General features: G+C 41.5%; 1 protein-coding gene across 2 annotated transcripts in view; it reads left to right on the top strand.

Annotated features, from left to right (window-relative positions):
- Nucleotides 1-16,920, top strand: part of LRCH1 (leucine rich repeats and calponin homology domain containing 1) — a 214,830-nt gene that overhangs the window by 155,207 nt on the left and 42,703 nt on the right. For both annotated transcript variants that reach the window (XM_070380284.1, XM_070380283.1), the window contains exons 9-13: nt 2,353-2,480; nt 6,462-6,529; nt 8,113-8,199; nt 12,946-13,035; nt 13,135-13,171. In XM_070380284.1, the coding sequence (XP_070236385.1) occupies nt 2,353-2,480; nt 6,462-6,529; nt 8,113-8,199; nt 12,946-13,035; nt 13,135-13,171 (410 nt within the window). The remainder of the gene's footprint in view (nt 1-2,352; nt 2,481-6,461; nt 6,530-8,112; nt 8,200-12,945; nt 13,036-13,134; nt 13,172-16,920) is intronic.

Genomic DNA, 16,920 nt, shown 5'->3' on the forward strand with positions numbered 1-16,920 from the left:
TGTGGCATCAGGATCCATTTCCCCTACCAGGGATCGAACCCTGGACGCTGCATTGGGGACATGGAGTCCTAGCCACTGACCACCAGGGAAGTCTGGCGAAAGTGCTTGTTTTTAAGTTCCAAATGCTGTGTTTAAAATATGTAGAAATATGGCAACAATAATACAGTAGTTACTGTTTATTGAGCATTTCATATGCAGCAGGCACTGGCTAATCTGTGAAGGTGATCTCATTTAAAATTCAAAACTCTGACATGGATACTCTAAGCACTCTATCTATAGCTGAGGAAGTTCGGTTCAGTTCAGTCGCTCAGTCGTGTCCGACTTTGCAACCCAATGGACTGTAGCACACCAGGCTTCCCTGTCCTTCACCATCTCCTGGAGTTTACTCAAATTCATGTTTATCGAGTCATTGATGCCATCCATCCATCTCATCCTCTGTCATCCCCTTCTTCTCCTGCCCTCAATCTTTCCCAGCGTCAGGGTCTTTTCCAGTGAGTCAGCTCTTCGCATTAGGTGGCCAAAGTATTGGAGCTTCAGCTTCAGCATCAGTCCTTCTATTCAGGACTGATTTCCTTTAGGATTGACTGCTTTGATCTCCTTGTAGTCCAAGGGACTCTCAAGAGTCTTCTCAAACACCACAGTTCAAAAGCATCAATTCTTTGGCACTCAGCTTTCTTTATGGTCCACCTCTCACATCCATACATGACTACTGGAAAAAACATAACTTTGACTAGATGGACATTTGTCGGCAAAGTAATATCCCTGCTTTTTAATATGCTGTCTAGGTTTGTCATAGGTTTTCTTCCAAGGAGCAAGCATCTTTTAATTTCATGGCTTCAGTCACTATCTGCAGTGATTTTGGAGCCCAAGGAAAGAAAGTCTGTCACTGTTTTCATTGTTTTGCCATCTATTTGCCATGAAGTGATGGGACTGGATGCCATGATCTTAGTTTTTTGAATATTGCGTTTTAAGCCAGTTTTTTCACTCTCCTCTTTCACTTTCATCAAGAGGCTCTTTAGTTCCTCTTCACTTTCTGCCATAAGGGTGGTGTCATCTGCATATCTGAGGTTTTTGATGTTTCTCCCGGCAATCTTGATTCCAGCTTGTGCTTCATCCAGCCCAGCGTTTTGCATGATGTACTCTGCATATAAGTTCAATAAGCAGGGTGACAATATACAGCCTTGACGTACTCCTTTCCCAATTTGGAACCAGTCTGTTGTTCCATGTCCAGTTCTAACTGTTCCCTCTGTTCTAGAAGTGGCTGTTTTTTGCTGGCTAGAAGTCTTTGAGGTCTTCCCAGGTGGCACTAGTGGTAAAGAACTCACCTGCCAATGCAAGAGACGTAAGACATGGGTTCAGTCTCTGGGTGGGGAAGATCTCCTGGAGGAAGGCATGGCGACCCCTCCAGTATTCTTGCCTGGGGAATCCCATGGACAGAGGAGCCTGGTGGGCTAGGACTCGTTGGGGTCGCAAAGAGTCAGAAACGACTGAAGCAACTTAGCAGGCAGGCAGAAATCCTTGAAGGTGATGTGGTCCTCCTTGGTTCTTTCCAGCGTCCAGAGCAGCTGGAAGAGATCCACCTTTGCTCCTTGTTCCTGTCCTGCAGCATCTAGAGCCCAGTCCGGTTGGATGAGCTCTGACAGACAGCGCTTTCCCCTCCATATGGCCCTCATCATAGTCACTTTTCATGTTATGATTTTGGGTCCTTACTTTTGTCCTTTCCCACACTTTCTTACCATGTTCACTAGTTTTTCAAATTCCTAGAATGTTTAGCATTATACCTGCCGTTTATTTAGTAGTTGCTCAGTAACTGTTCACTGAATTTTGAATTTGAAATACTTACTTGTCACATGTTGCTGAGAGTGCAAAAAAGTCCTCTTTTATGTTTTTGTCTTCTCTGTTCCTTAAAAAAAATTACAGCAGATTCTGTCATACGAAACTAAACCATAAAGAGGCTGTGACTTTTAAAAATGTTACTATTTGGAGGATAATTGTTTTATAGAGTTGTGTTAGATGCTGCTGCACAACGAAGTGAATCAGCTATTCGTGTACCTATATCCCCTCCCGCTTGGACCTTCCTCCCACCCCACCCATCCCACTGCTTTAGATCAAGAGGCCTTGATGATTAGATTTGGGGTTTTCTATTTCTTTTACTTTTATTCCCCTTCTTTCTCTTTTTTTCACCTTGTCCTCACATCCGATAGGGAAGATAAAACTTGGGTCACCATATGCCTCCAGAAGAGATCGGGGAGAAGATTGGGAAGCTAGATGATGTATTTTAGAGTCATCTGTGTTTTTGTTCATCTGTTTATTAAATCATGCTTTGTCTCTCTCTTTTTATTTTCCTAACAGGGGGATTTCATCAGGAATTTCAGCCAGCGCCTTCGCTTGTGAGTGACAGTGACAACTCAGGAGAAGACAGAGGCCAGTTTTCCCACGGAACAGATGTGCTCCATTCGGAATTTATAAACTACATGAAGGCAAGTTGAGGATCAACTGTTAATAATTTCTTAACTTACTGAGTTCTGTTTGGCGCCTTAGAGTTTAAGTTCAAGGTTTCCAACCCATTGCCTTCACTCTCGGCTTTTTGCCACCTTCCTCAGGCCTCTGTACCATCTTCTCAATGCCTCGTGTGTCTGTCTGCTGACATGAGGACCTGATCCCTGCCATCCATGCCTATCTGTGTTTATGTATGATTTTCTTTTGTATTCGGAAATTACTAAGCTTTCCAGCAGTCAGTGCATCAGGTAAATCAGGAAATTTATCAGAATTGCTGTGACCATCCAGTAAAAGCTAAAACGAAGTTTCACGTGCTTTTCAATGTATCCTAGGAAAATGCTTTTCTTGAGAGCGTATTTATAGTAAAAGGAGAAAAAATGAAGACTTTTAGAGGAATATGTTCCCTTTTTAGGAAGGTTTCTCTGAGGTCACTTATTCCTGAGCAGGGTTAGTGGCGCTGAGATGTTGAAAGGTTGGATGAAGTCACTAAATTGTCAGACGAACCTTCATCACAGGAGCGGCAACAATGAGGGGAAAACCAGCCCTTTACAAAGCTGGCGGTTAAGGTTCCACTTTGTGACAGGATTACGTGCCTTGGTTTGTTCCTGTCAGTGCTTTGGCCTTGGTCATGGCACCCAGGGATCACGAAGATAATCCTTTTGGTTTAGTTCAGATACCTTGTGGGTGGTGAGAGACGGTGGTCTCTGAGTTGCCGTGTTAAAGTCAGGCCTGGGGTCTTCAGGTGCTGGTCCTTATTTCCTGAGGATGGTGCTAGGATGGCTGCGCTCTATCTAAACGAATGTCTCCGAGCATCACCTTCGAGGGAACTGGGAGAAAAACAGCTGAACGGTACACTGTAGGAGACTTGGGTGTGCTCAAAGCAAACACAGTGATCCTGGCATATGACACACATTTGCAGAAAACCTAATTCGTTATTCTGTATATTTAATTCATCAGCTCTTATTTCAAATTCTCTCACCCGCACTGCCTCCTTCTGTCCTCCTCCTGCTCTGATGTGGCTTCAGTGGAGCCTCATCACTGCTTATTCGGATGACAGCAGGAGTCCCCCAACCCCTGCTGAGCATCCAGCATCCCACCCTGCCAGGCATTCTCCTAAAGTGAGAATCTCAGACTGTGACTCTCCAGCCGGTGGCTCTCACAGGACACTCCCACATTTGATGCCTGTCTGTTAATTCTGAGACAAGTCTGTCACAAAAATGTGGGAAAATGGGCTTTGGTCTTTCTTTTATAAACAGTTCAAGTTAAGGGTCTAATGGTGGAAGCCCTGAAAGAAAACAGTTAAAGTGATAATAAAATTAAAAAAGCAGGTTGTTTCAGAAAAGCAGGTTTCCTAGATTTAGAGGTTTCGGGAGGCACCGGCTCCATGGAAATGGCTTCTGTACAGAATGGGTCCTGTAGGCGGAGTCTAGGGGAACAAAGCTGAGTGTAGAAATCTACCCCAGATGTTTCCCGAGTAAACACTCCTGCAGGAGGCTTCTCTTGGCAGGTGGAGAACTCTAACAGTAAAACAAAACCTAAATCTACAGTGAAAAGTTGTACACCGAAATCAGGCCCGTTGTAAAGTGTGAGTGTGTTTGACTGCTATCCAGTGTACTGAATTACTCAGCCCTCGACCATCGAGAGCTCTGTGTTTTGTATAATCGTGTCTCCTCTCCTTCACTGAAGTAGCATCTTGTGCTTTTGTAACTACAGTTGATCCTCATTCACATAGTTCTGTTATATAAAGTCTCCTCAAACACTGAATTGTCTAATCCTGAACTGTTGCTCCCATAGGAAATACAGGATTAGGTTCCTACGAGCCTCTGGTCACATATTTGTTAGCTGGTTGGTATATAACCTGGTTTTATGTGTGTTCCTGCCTCAAGACACCTTATTTAATGTGGATTGTTGGTTTGTTAACATTGAACTTGCAGCCAAGAAAGACCCTGTAACTCATGCAGAAAAGGAAGCTTACCTAACACAGGTATTTTCTCCTTAGGGTACATCATAGCCTTCTCATGCTTAGGATAATAAGACAGCACTCTGGTACTACTCTAGGGGGCATTTTAAATGCAAAATCACCAAAGAAAAGCATCAAAATGTGAAAATGTGATACTAAGTAGACTCTGAAAAGGACTCTTTTTTACAGTCTGAAAGCTGAAACAAAAAAGCATGGGTGACCTCCCCTTGTTCAGCCTCAACTGCGGAAGTGTATGTTGGGGTTGGGGACTCTGGTTTTTCACCAGGCTCTGCATGTGTCTACAAAATCACCACAAGTATTGATTTTGGGGTGACAAATAGATTTCAGATAGTAGATAAATTCATAAATACCAAATCAGTGAATAATGTTTATTGACTGTATAGCCATCTAACTTAGCAAAGTACTGAAATAGATGTTTTATACATTTTTTGTTTTATATTGGCTACTTTTTATTGTGAAACTGAAACTTGGAAGGAAATACCCATGGCTCCTATAGTTGAAACTCAATAGGAAGGGACAAGAACATGTTTTCTTAGTTATTTCTGGTTGTGTATTTTCACCCATAAATTTCACTATCACTTGGATAGAGGTGCAGTAATTTATATATTGATTTTTATTATGCACAAAATGTGTAATCAATATAGAAAAAATCTAAGTGTTTTTCTTTTTTTTTTAAAAAAAAAAGAGTCCAGTGTTTTTCAAGCCAGTGGTTGACATCAAGCAGTTAGATCCCTCCTTAGAATGAGACTTGTTCTCCATGACACATCTGGAGAGTTGGCTGGGCCTGAGTTAGTTAATAATGTGTCAGAACTTTGACACAGAAAACAAGCCTTTTGTCTGTTGTACCTTGCTTGCTAGGGGAATGTTCCCACTTTCAGGGATGGCTTCCGTTTTAGCTGTCAGCTGAGTTAAAGCAGTATTTCTCTGTGTTGGAGATCAAAGTGGAGAGCAGCGCATGGAAGTTCCAACAGGGGGAGAGGCCTTTCTAAAGATTCCCACCAGAGCGCTTCTTTGGGATCAGAGGAGAGGGGTGCATTTCAGTGAAATCTGGATGTTTTACACATGAAAACCATCAGATGCAATTTGAGGCATTTTCTGTCGTTAAGTCTTTATGCTTCCCTTTTTCCTAATAGCACACGCAGGCACACGCGCGCGCGCGCGCACACACACACACGGTCCTCACAAACAGTAGAATGCATATTTCCATGTAACTGACAAGCTCAGTGGAGGAATCTGTCAACATCAGGAGGTGCTAAGAGGGCGATGAGGAATCGAGTTAAGCTTTGCATTTCTGACTCTTATCCAGAGTCCAGAGTCAGGCTCTCTTTTTTTAAATTTTAATGTTTTATTGTTGTTATTGTTGAGTTGCTAAGTTGTGTCTGACTCTGCAACCCCATGAACTGCAGCACACCAGGCTTCCATGTCTTTTATTTTTAATTGTGGTAAAATGCATATGACCTAAAACTTACCATCTCAGCCGTTTTTTTTAAGTGTACAATTCAGCGGTAGGTATATTTACCTTGTTGTGTAACCATCCCCACCATCCATCTCCAGAGTTCTTTTCATCTTGTAAAACAGAAGCTCCTTACCCATTAAACAGTAACTTCCCAATCTCTCTCCCCTCTCCTCTGGCAACTACCATTCTACCTTCTGTCTTTGTGAATTTGACTATTGTAGGGACCTCCTGTATGTGAAATCATAGTGTTTTTTTTCGTGATTGATTAATTTCACTTAGCACGTTGTCCTTAGGGACATCTATGTTGTAACATGTATCACAATTTCCTACATTTTGAAGCCTGGACGATATTCTATTGTATGTCTAGACCGCATTTTCTCCATGCATCCATCCACGGCCACTTGGGTCGTCTCCACTTTTTGGCTGTTGTGAGTAGTGCTGCCACGAACATGGACGGAGGCAGGTTTAGACTGCTGACTATCAGAGCCAGTGGCTCTCAGGAGACCTGTGTGTTCTGTCCCATAGGAAAGGACTGAGGCCTGTGAAGAACTGTTACGGATAGAAGAGGATGCACACTGGCCTTCCGAGGGGACGTGAGTACCCAGAGCTGGGGATGAGCCTCCATCCTGTAAAGTGCACATGACAAGTGGAACAGCAGCTCTGTCATGATAGAATTGTGGGCCACTTTTCTTTGGGCAACCTGATAGTCCTATCCAATGGTATTGATCAGAGGGTGCAAGTTTACCCACGGGTGCTTATTGTCATAGTATTGGGACCACACGGTACTAGGTCATACCCCTTCCCTGGCCGTGAGTTTTATCTGATATGAGGCTCTGGGTAGAATGTGATTCAGGAAATGAGATAGAATTGCTGGACTAAAGATTTCAGCTTACTTTCCTTTGTCTGAACCAACCAACAGATGGACCTTTTAAAATGATATATGGTCCTGTTCCCACTTCCTTCCCCAGAGTCCTCAAGGCCTGAGAAAACGATATACTTCTGAGGTCTTGGTCCTAAGTCTAATAGTTGCGCTAGCTAATGTTTGTTAAATACCACATGCCACGCACTGTCCTGAGTACTTCACCGGTTGTAACTCATTTCCTCTTTACAACAATCCTATGGGATAAATTCTGTTTTTATCCCTCATTTTGCCGATGACAAAACTGAGGCACAGGGAGACTGATCATCTTGCCCCAGGGTTACAGAGGGCTAGGATTGAACCCAAGGAATCTCACACCAGATGGCCATCCCTTCCAGTCTACTGCATATAAAGATTTACTTGGCTAGCTTTACGCAGGAGGGCATGAGTGATCTGTCAAGACAGTGAACCTTTTCCAGGGGGTTGAGTTTGGACCATATGGCATAGGGTAGATTTTTGGTTCCCAGGATTTTGTTTTCCATGATCCAGCATATAGGCCTGGACCTTCCATCAAACTTCATGAGGGTTTTCCTCTTAGTGAGAATTTACTTCATCATTAAAACTTTCTCCACTTATAGAAAGACATTGACTTATGTTCTGTAGTGGAAAGCAGTAACCATGATCAAATCTCTCTTGCCTTTTAAAAATATTGCGGAGTTCCTTTCAAATTACTGTCTAGTACAGACAGCTGTTCATTGGATATGCTGAGGAGGAGGAGGAGGACTAGCTTGATTATAGAGTCATAGAATTATAGGGAAATGGATTTTATAGAGAAAGTTTTTAAACTATGTAAATCTTTGGAAACTCCATTTTCAATCTTACATCTGTTGTTCCCAACTCTGCCTGTAAATCAGTATCATCTGTAAACCTTAATAAAATGTTCAAGCCCTAGACAGCCTGCTTGGGACTATCAGACCTGGCATTTTTTTAAAGCACCTGAGATGATTTTACTGCTTAAAGAGCCTGGACTGAGAACCACTCAGTTTGTCCATTGCCCTCGTGTTACAGTTGAGCAGATGGGGGCCCAGGGGCATAGAGACTTTGAGTGATATGTTTTACAGCCAAGCTGGCTCCCCCACCCCAGCAACTCTGGAAGCCCACCCCACAGAGTTCTGACACATCTCCATTAAAATGCTCAGTTTGTCAAAATCATTTTTGTGATGTGAGGTGGATTTTTGTAAGTTTGCTCTTGAGAACCCAGGTGCTATCCGTGATCTAGTGGTCATTTTCAGTCTCACGCTTGGTTTCATGCTGCAGAATAAGTGCATCCAAAGACCAGGACCTCGATATAGCAATGATTGAACAGCTGAGGGAAGCGGTGGATTTGCTGCAAGATCCCAGCAGGTATGTGTGTCTTGCCCTGGCCCAGGTTCCATGGGTCCATGAAGTACACTGACTTATTGAGTGCATTCTCTCAGTTTTTTAAGTATCTGTAATGCACAGTATGGGCTCACCACTAACCACTGAAAGAAAAGTTAGTTTTAACTGTCTGTTCTCCCAAGATGCATAAACAAAAGAGTCAAACTTCTGGAGGGATTGAGATCAACTACCCCCTGTTCGTCGTTTCTAGAAATTCATTCATCCTTCATGCAATTCATAGGCTGATTTTTGTATAATGTTTAGACAACAGAAATAGTCAAAGTGCATATTTTATATTAATGAAGTTTAAACCCCTGGAATATAGAAATATAAGAGATTTTCTAAAAAGGGCAAGTATTAATTTATCATGTGCTACCATATTTATTTCTTTTTAAAAATTTTTATTGAAGTATAGTTGATTTACAATGCTGTGTTTAATTTCTGCTGTACAGCACAGTGACTCAGTCATCCATACATATGGTGCCAAGTGTATGTTAACTAAATATTTCCAAAGATTTGGGTGATAATTTTTTAATTGAATTAGTCATTATCAATAATAGGCACTATATGCAATCAGCATAGTTTTTGATTTTTTAGCTGAAGATAATAGAATGCCCATGGACAAAATATTTTTCAGTAATGCAGTATTGATGGAGAAATAGATCCAAAGGTTATCCCTGGTAAACTGTTCAGGGTTTATGGGGATTTAAATGTGAAGATGATGTGGTCTTGTAATATGGTGGGTGTGGAAATCACACCAGGTTCTGGGAATTTATGAAAAGAGTTATTAGTGAGTCCCAGAGTGCCAGGGAGAGTGCACCACCACTGTTCCTGGCTCTGAAGGAATACTCACAGGTCAGGCTGAGCATGGCTGGAAACCTTCAGCAATTGATTTGAAAAGCATTTCAATTCTGCTAACATTAGTTGAGTGCTTAGAGCATGGAAAGATGTGCAGTGTGTACGTTGGGGGATATAAGGATGAACAAGACATAGCTCTTCCTTCCAAGAACTTAAACGACCACAACAGACGTTGCCTTGAGTAGTGATTTATAAGTGTAATGGATTTAAGGGCTTGACGTGAAGGAAACAAGCGATAGAATGAATGCCTGACTCCGGATGGAAAAGCGGAGGTGGCTCAGCCAGCCTTCTGAAGTTTAGAGTATTTCACCTGGGCCTTTAACAGCTAGCACTTTCAAGGAGAAAGCGAATTCTGGACTGAAAGAATTAAAAGCTCATGCAAAGGCATGGAGGTCAAGAAGAGTGGAACAAACTTGGAAAATCTCAAGCGGAAAAGGTGATCTCCCATGCTGGCTGTGCTTCAGTATCATTTGTAGAAGTTTCAAAACACAGGCACTCTGCCTGACACTGCCAGTGGTGCGGGGAGCCTGGCCATTTTCATTTTTTAAAAAGTTCTGCTGGTGCTTCTGATGTGCAGCCAGGAGTGGGACTTCACAGAGGAGCTGTTCGGAGTGACGCAGGTGTGACTTCAAATTCAGGGTTGAGGAGCTGAGACTTACTTTCATATGTAGGAGGCAGCGGTGGCTTTAACATGTGATGATGCGTGTTCATTTTCCCTCATGGTTGGCTCAGAGTCTGGCTTATTTGTAAGCACCTAATCGAGGTGTGTTCCTTAAAAAGCTGAGTTTCACATTCTAACTCAGAGCAGTCAGTGAGAAAGGTGGAAACAGGGAGAAGAGAGCTTCTGTGTGTGTGTATGTGAGAGAGAGAGAGGGAGTTTGAGATAGAGAGAGAGGCACACAGAGAGAGTAATTATATGGAGCGAGGAAATAGTATGACTGGAGGAGAACATGCCTTGGTCAGCCAGACACTGGTTGCAATCCCGGCTCTAGCACCAGGTACCCTGGATGAGTTACATAAGTTCTCTGTACCCCAGTTTTCTCATCTGTAAAATGTGCTATAAGTACATGTCTTTTACTTTTGTGAGGATTTGAAATAATAAATAACTGCTGGTGGAAAGGTGCACTAGCAGAACCGTTCTCCAGAAGGCATCCTTGTAGTTTCTGCCATAGCCTAAAAATAGACAGAAAGCTTTTGAATTAATTCCAAAAATGTATCCTAAGGGACAGAGAGACATCAACAGCAGTTGTGAGGGGAAAGAGGTGTTTTTCCTAGCAAATATTTGGGGAAAAGGCAATGATCTAACAGTTTGGAGATACTTAAATTATGGTCCCTAATAAGATGAAGTATGTGACCAATACGTTTTTTTAAACTTTCCAATGTATTTTAGGTTGCTCACTATATAATGTTAACTTTAAAAAGTGTAAAAGTACATAAAATTTGATCCCAATGATATAAGTAGAATGAGTGGATAGTGAAAGTTGCTCATTCGTGTCTGCCTCTTTGAGACCCCATGGACTATACAGTGGAATTCTCCAGGCTGGAATACTGGAGTGGGGTAGCTCTTGCCTTCTCCAGGGGATCTTCCCAACCCAGGGGATTGAACCCAGGTCTCCCACATTGCAGGCGGATTCTTTACCAGCTGAGCCACCAGGGAAGCCCAGGAATACTGAAGTGGGTAGCCTATCCCTTCTCCAGCAGATCTTCCTAACCCAGGAATTGAAGCAGGGTCTCTTGCATTGCAAGAGGTTTCTTTACCAGCTGAGCTACCAGGGAAGCCCCAGGTCCCATTAACAATTAAAACTAGAAACAAATATATCAAGATGGAAGTTTTCTCTGAGTGTTTCTAAATTATGGTTTTTATTTATACTTTTAAACATTGGAGATACTCAGCAGTAGATACTGTGGTAGTTCTTTGGTGATTGTTTGAAGTTGGGGTGAGGATGGAGGGAAACAGTCCAGGGTGTTTTAGACCTGACCCCTCCTGTCTCCATCTGAGATGGAGAACCATGGGGCGCAGCCAGTTTGAGAAGGAGGATATTGGGATCAGTTTAGGACCTGCTGCATAGAATCCAAGGTGGCAGTGTGATAGTGTCCATTCAGCTGCTAGATATTTAGGTCTGGGGCTCCAAGACTTAGACTTAAAAGTTACTTTCAGGGACTTCCCTGGTGGTTCAGTGGTTAAGACTCCGAGCTCTCAAGGCAGGGGCCAGGGTTCGATCCCTGGTCAGAGAACTGGATCCCACATGCTGCAACTAAGACCCAGTGCAGCCAGATAAATTTTAAAAATAAATAAAGTACAATAAAAGTTACTTTCATAAGATATGTTGTAATGGAAGCAGTATTATAAATGGATGGAGTTCCCAAGGGTGAGCCTATCAACGGGAAAGGAATTTGAGTCCAAGATAGAGCCTCAAAGACGTGATGTAGCAGAGAGAAGACCCCCACTTGGGCTCAAACTTTATACTGTTTTAATATTTCTGCCTTCTTACACTTTGTATCACGTTTCCAGTAAACTTTGCTTACAAATTCAAGATGAATACGTGAGCCCCAAAGTGAAAAAGAACGGCTTCGTTTGGTGGAAATAGCAGTGGCCAGGGAATGTGGGACTGGAACCCAGAGTAAGATTGGGGTGCCCTGGCGGGTGTGGCTCCTTCATGAGAAGTGGGTGAGCTGAGGATCTGGAGATACCACTCCAGCTTGGAAAGGTCTGAGGCAATAAGTTGCCAAGGATGTCTAGCCAGTCGGCATAGTTGGTGGGTGTGGAGGAAAATAGCCTTGAGTAACCGTCCCAGGGATAGTTGATTTGCATCTTTGTGGATTGTTATTTTAAAATTATATTATGTTGTAAAACTTTTATGGATTTGACCTCCTAAAGCAATCGACTGCTTTGGCTGCTATAGATCTTTGTTGTGCGTCCTGAAATAGATATTCTACTGCTACAGTTCTGACTTGATAATAATGTGTCTGTGAGCCGGTGTAATAGGGATAAAGAAAGAGCCCTGTCTTTGCTTCTGATAAAGAGGGGGCACTTCAAGAGGTCAGTTATTTCTAGCTGCTTGAATAATAGTCATAAAAAGTTTATATACACATTAAGATTTCCCTTTATCTCATTTCCTTGAACCAGATTGCTTTGTTTGTTTTAATCAAGTCACTGATCATAGGATTAAATTTTAGAGCTTTACCTTTCATGCGACCTTAACATCAAAAAATTTAGTTGAATATTGCTTTCCTGTTTTGCCTTTGTTGATTTCTTCTCTCAAGGATTTCTGATTGTTGGTTAGATATGATTTTCAATAGGATTGTATACTATGAATGCATACCCACCTTTTAAAATAGCTTTGTAACTTTTATATGACTTTTAGAAATTCCTGGTTTTATAGATCTTAAAAAAAATTCAGCTCTTAAAATTACAGAAATTCAGAAACTGTAAGAAAATTTCAGAGATAAAATGCATACCTAAAATTGATTTTAAAATTTTTTATTTTAATATTCCTATTAAACAAATGCCCTTGGGACATATCTGTAGTATAGTGTATGTACAATATAGTAGAGAGAAATTTTACTTGTTTCTACAAACTGATTAAGTTCTTAATAAAATTTAGTGTGTGCTACCTATGACTTTTATGACCTCATCAGAAATTACTATTGTATTTCAAATAAGTTGGATTTTGATACCAAAGTAGATTGAAAATTATATTTAAAAATATATATATAGTCATGGTGAGGAAACTATATAGTTTGAAATTTCTACCGTAAAACTTTTATTACTCAATTCTAATGATAAACACAACTTTTAAGTATATAACTAAAAGCAGTAGGATTTATTAAAGTTCAGTAATTTGGTAACACTTTTTCTCCCCTACTCTTTAGATTAAGCACAGATATTACAGAGAGAAGCGTTGTAAACTTTTACCCTGTGGACCCAGCAGATGACTTGGAATTACAGGACTCCGCACTAAAGTATGTTGACTTTTCTATAACAGTATATTTTCTCTTTTTACATTGAAATATTTTTGCTTTAAATTATATTTATATCTTTTTATTCTGTAATTCCTACAGTGGTCAAATACAGCTGGAGAGGTCTCCAGAATGTGAGGTAAGGCTGCTCTTGGATGAACCAGAGTTCTGGGGCAGTATTCTGCCGCTGAAGAGTGGCTACCGTATTCTGTCAAGATGTATCATGGGGTAGAACATTCTTTATAACACTTTGGCCACCTGATGTGAAGAGCCGACTCATTGGAAAAGACCCTGATGCTCGGAAAGATTAAGGATGGGGGAAAGGGGGCAACAGAGGATGACATGGTTGCCTGGCATCATTGACTCAATGGACATGAGTTTGAGCAAACTCCAGGAGACAGTGAAGGACAGAGAAGCCTGGTGTGCTGCAGTTCATGGGGTCACAAAGAGTCAGACACGACTGAGTGACTGAACAAGAACTTTCATTTGTGAGATCAGTATTCAGATTTGTTCAAGATCTGGTTTTCAATTTTTTTTATACTTTTAGCTTCTTTAGTTTTCCTGCTTATCAATTCTATTTCACCTCCCACTGAAGATGAGAGTTGACTGTTTCCATTGAATTCTCTAAGTCTTTATGTCAGACAGTTTTAAGTCAGGCCATGGCAAATAAGACCCACAGGGAAACCTGGCTCTGTCGGACACTGGAGGTAGTACCAGCCAGTGCCAGCAGCCTATGAACTGACCAGCTGAATGTAAACTAGGAAAGACTTTAAAGATAAGGGTAAGTGATTTGAGAAACGTCTAGGAGGATTAAGAGACTAGCAAAGATAAACTGATGGGGGAATTTGGGGACAGGTTAAGGTAGGTTAGGTAGCTATGTAGGGTAAAATTCAGGTGGCTGCAGAGAAAGCAATTTTGACATACAACTAGAGATAAGCTTGGAAGGTCCCAAAGATAAAAGCGGGGAGAGAGAGAGGTCTGAGTCAGTGACATGGGAGTAAAACATTGGTTACAGCCTGTTTCATCCCTTCTTACTGAATGGGTTTAGGATGGCTAATTTCAATACAGCCAACTTATGTTGCTTGAGCTATCTGAACAGGTACCATAGTAAAGCAGTCTCACACTCTTAAGTAGCTAAGTCTCTGTGTTAAATAAGTAGGAAAAGAGCTATAGTTTAAAAACCCATGTTCCTAGAGAATATGGTTTCATAGTTGAGTATTGTGATTTGGGATTACATTGAGTTTTCTTTCCATTTCAAAGGCTTGCTAACTATGGACTCGCGTGGGCTACCTCTCTAACTTCTCCTCGATTTTCTGTAAGTTAGGATCCATCTTATAACTCAGGACACCTGACTTTAGCTGTGACTGTTCCTCTGCTCTGTCCTTAGAGTCACTGCACTCCCTCCTCCCCAAGTGGAGAGTCACTCAATGACCCAGGAGTGGGACATCAGGGAGCCTCTTAGGTGAAGGCTGTCCTGGGTCTAATTCATGAGGCCCTCCTTTTGAGACATGCTCCTTTTGATTCTGTTCAGACTTACTTTTGTATTTGGCTTTTTACTTGGAAATAATTATAAAAGGTTAAAAAATTACAGAGGTCTGCAAAAAGTTACAAAAAAATTAGAACCTTTTACCCATATTTTCTGTAATTAACATTTTACCACTTTTGTGGTATCTGTCTCTCTCTTCCTCCCCAGAGTTCTTTTTCTGAAAATTAAAGGATAAGTTTTGTACGTCATAGACCTTTTCCCTAAACATCTCAATGTACCTTTCCTAAGAATGGGGATTTTATCCTATATAACTCGACTTCAGTTATCAACTTCATAAATTTACACTGATAAAATAGTTTCGTCTAATATGCTCTCCATAGTCCAAATATTTAGATTGATCTAATGACGTTTTTCACAGCACTTTTTCCGCTTTAGTAGGATCCAGTTTAGAATCAATAGTTGTCAGGTACCTATAGTTTCCTTTATTCTGGATATTTCTATAACCTTTCTTTGATTTTTTATGACCTTAAAATTTTAAAGAATATAGTGCTCTTCTTTTTTAAAGAATGAACTGCCTCTTATTTTGTGGGACAGAAATCCTTCATATTTCCTCATGATCAGATTGAGTCTCTGTGTTCTTGTCTGGGATGCTGCCCAGGTGACGTGGTGTCCTTCTCAGGGTATCACCTTCAGAGGCACATTGTGAATGTCTGAGCTTCACTGGTGATGGTAACTTGATCACCCAGTGGATGAGGAACTTGATTTCTCCACCATTTGAGTATTGTTTTATTTCCCCTTGCAACTAGTAGTCAGTGAAGAGATACTTTGAGACCATGGTAGAATCCTGCTGCAGACCCACTTTTTTAATCTTTTTTTTTGGCTGTGCCGCATAGCACACAGAGATTCTCACTAAGATGTGGGACCTAGTTCCCTGACCAGGGGTTGAACCCACGCCCCCTGCATTGGAAGCACAGAGTCTTAACCACTGGGCCACCAGGGAAGACCCTGCAGAACCAGTAAAATAGATGCCCTCCTCTGTGCATGATTTTAGGAGTATCAGGAAGACACCAAGCCTCTAGGGGAAAAAAATCTCCATTCCATCTCTGATTTACAGTGTTAATTTGTTTTTTTTTTTTTCCTTTTTGGTGGAACAAGGAGTCACGTTTGGTGTAAGGAATTCTTATTCCTTATCTTCCTTCTTTGGGCAATTCTCTGTCCATGACAGATATGTCTTCATGATTTTAAAAAGGGAGGGAGAATTTCTGGCTCCGGTGGAAAAAGAAAAGTCACAAGAAGGAGGAATGGAGAAGAAAGTGGTGGATGAGCAAGGCCAGTACCCATGATATGTGGAACTTAAGTGGGCCCCTCCTTTATGGTCTGGTTATTTCTGTATTATTTCTTCCACCCAATTCAGGAAGAAATCAGTTTCGTAAGCAGAGTCTTGAATCAGTTAGCCAGTCTATGTTGAGTCCTTGTGCTGGATGTGGCCTTGTTTTTAGTACCCAAGACTGGAATAGGAAGGAGACGAAGTTGCCCTCACTTTTAAGGCATTTTAAAAATTGTGGAGGAAAGAAGCCATAGATATTGAGAAAGCAGAAATGACTGTGAGATGGCCCATAATCCTGGGTGTTTTAGGTACTCTGGGATAGTAGGGGAAGGGATAAGAGTTTAAGGAGAGAGAGATTAATCTAGATTTCAAGGGCGATTTGGATTTGGATGGGTCCCAGGAGGCCGTGCTGGGCAAGACAGCGTGGCCATGATGGAATCAGCATGAAGCATAAACCGGACAGAAACACCACGAGAGAGGCTGGTGCCCAGTTACATTGGTGAGACCAAGATTGTGAAATGCCTTGTAATTAGCACACCGCATTCTCTTCCTTTTAACACACTTTAGTTGACTGTCCCCATTAAGTTTGGGTAGCACTGGCATCCATCCAGGAAGAACTACAAAGTATACTCTTATACATAAATAAATGTCCAGTGGGGAAGGATGGTGGAGGAGCACAGGGAAAATTGGAGAACAGAGTTTCTGATAGAGAATCAAAACTGCAACTTACTTGTTAGCAGTTAAGACATTTAATTAGGTAGGGAAATCAATGACATTTTATTCTAAAAATATGTTATTCCCTTGAATTTGTCACAGTTGGGAATGTTTTTTAATAGCAGTCCTCAACAATAGGAACAGACATCTTAAATTTTTACTAGTTTGGTGATACGTATGAACATGTTTATATTAGTTATCACCAAATTTTTTATAGGGCGGATCAATGGGATTTTGTTGTTGTCATTGGCCATGTCGCAAGGCTTATGGTATCTTAGTTCCCTGCTGCTGCTGCTAAGTCGCTTCAGTCGTGTCCGACTCTGTGCGACCCCATAGACGGCAGTCCACCAGGCTCCCCCTT

This window comes from Bos mutus, chromosome 12 (assembly GCF_027580195.1).
Source record: "Bos mutus isolate GX-2022 chromosome 12, NWIPB_WYAK_1.1, whole genome shotgun sequence".
NCBI classification, from domain to species: Eukaryota; Metazoa; Chordata; class Mammalia; order Artiodactyla; family Bovidae; genus Bos; species Bos mutus.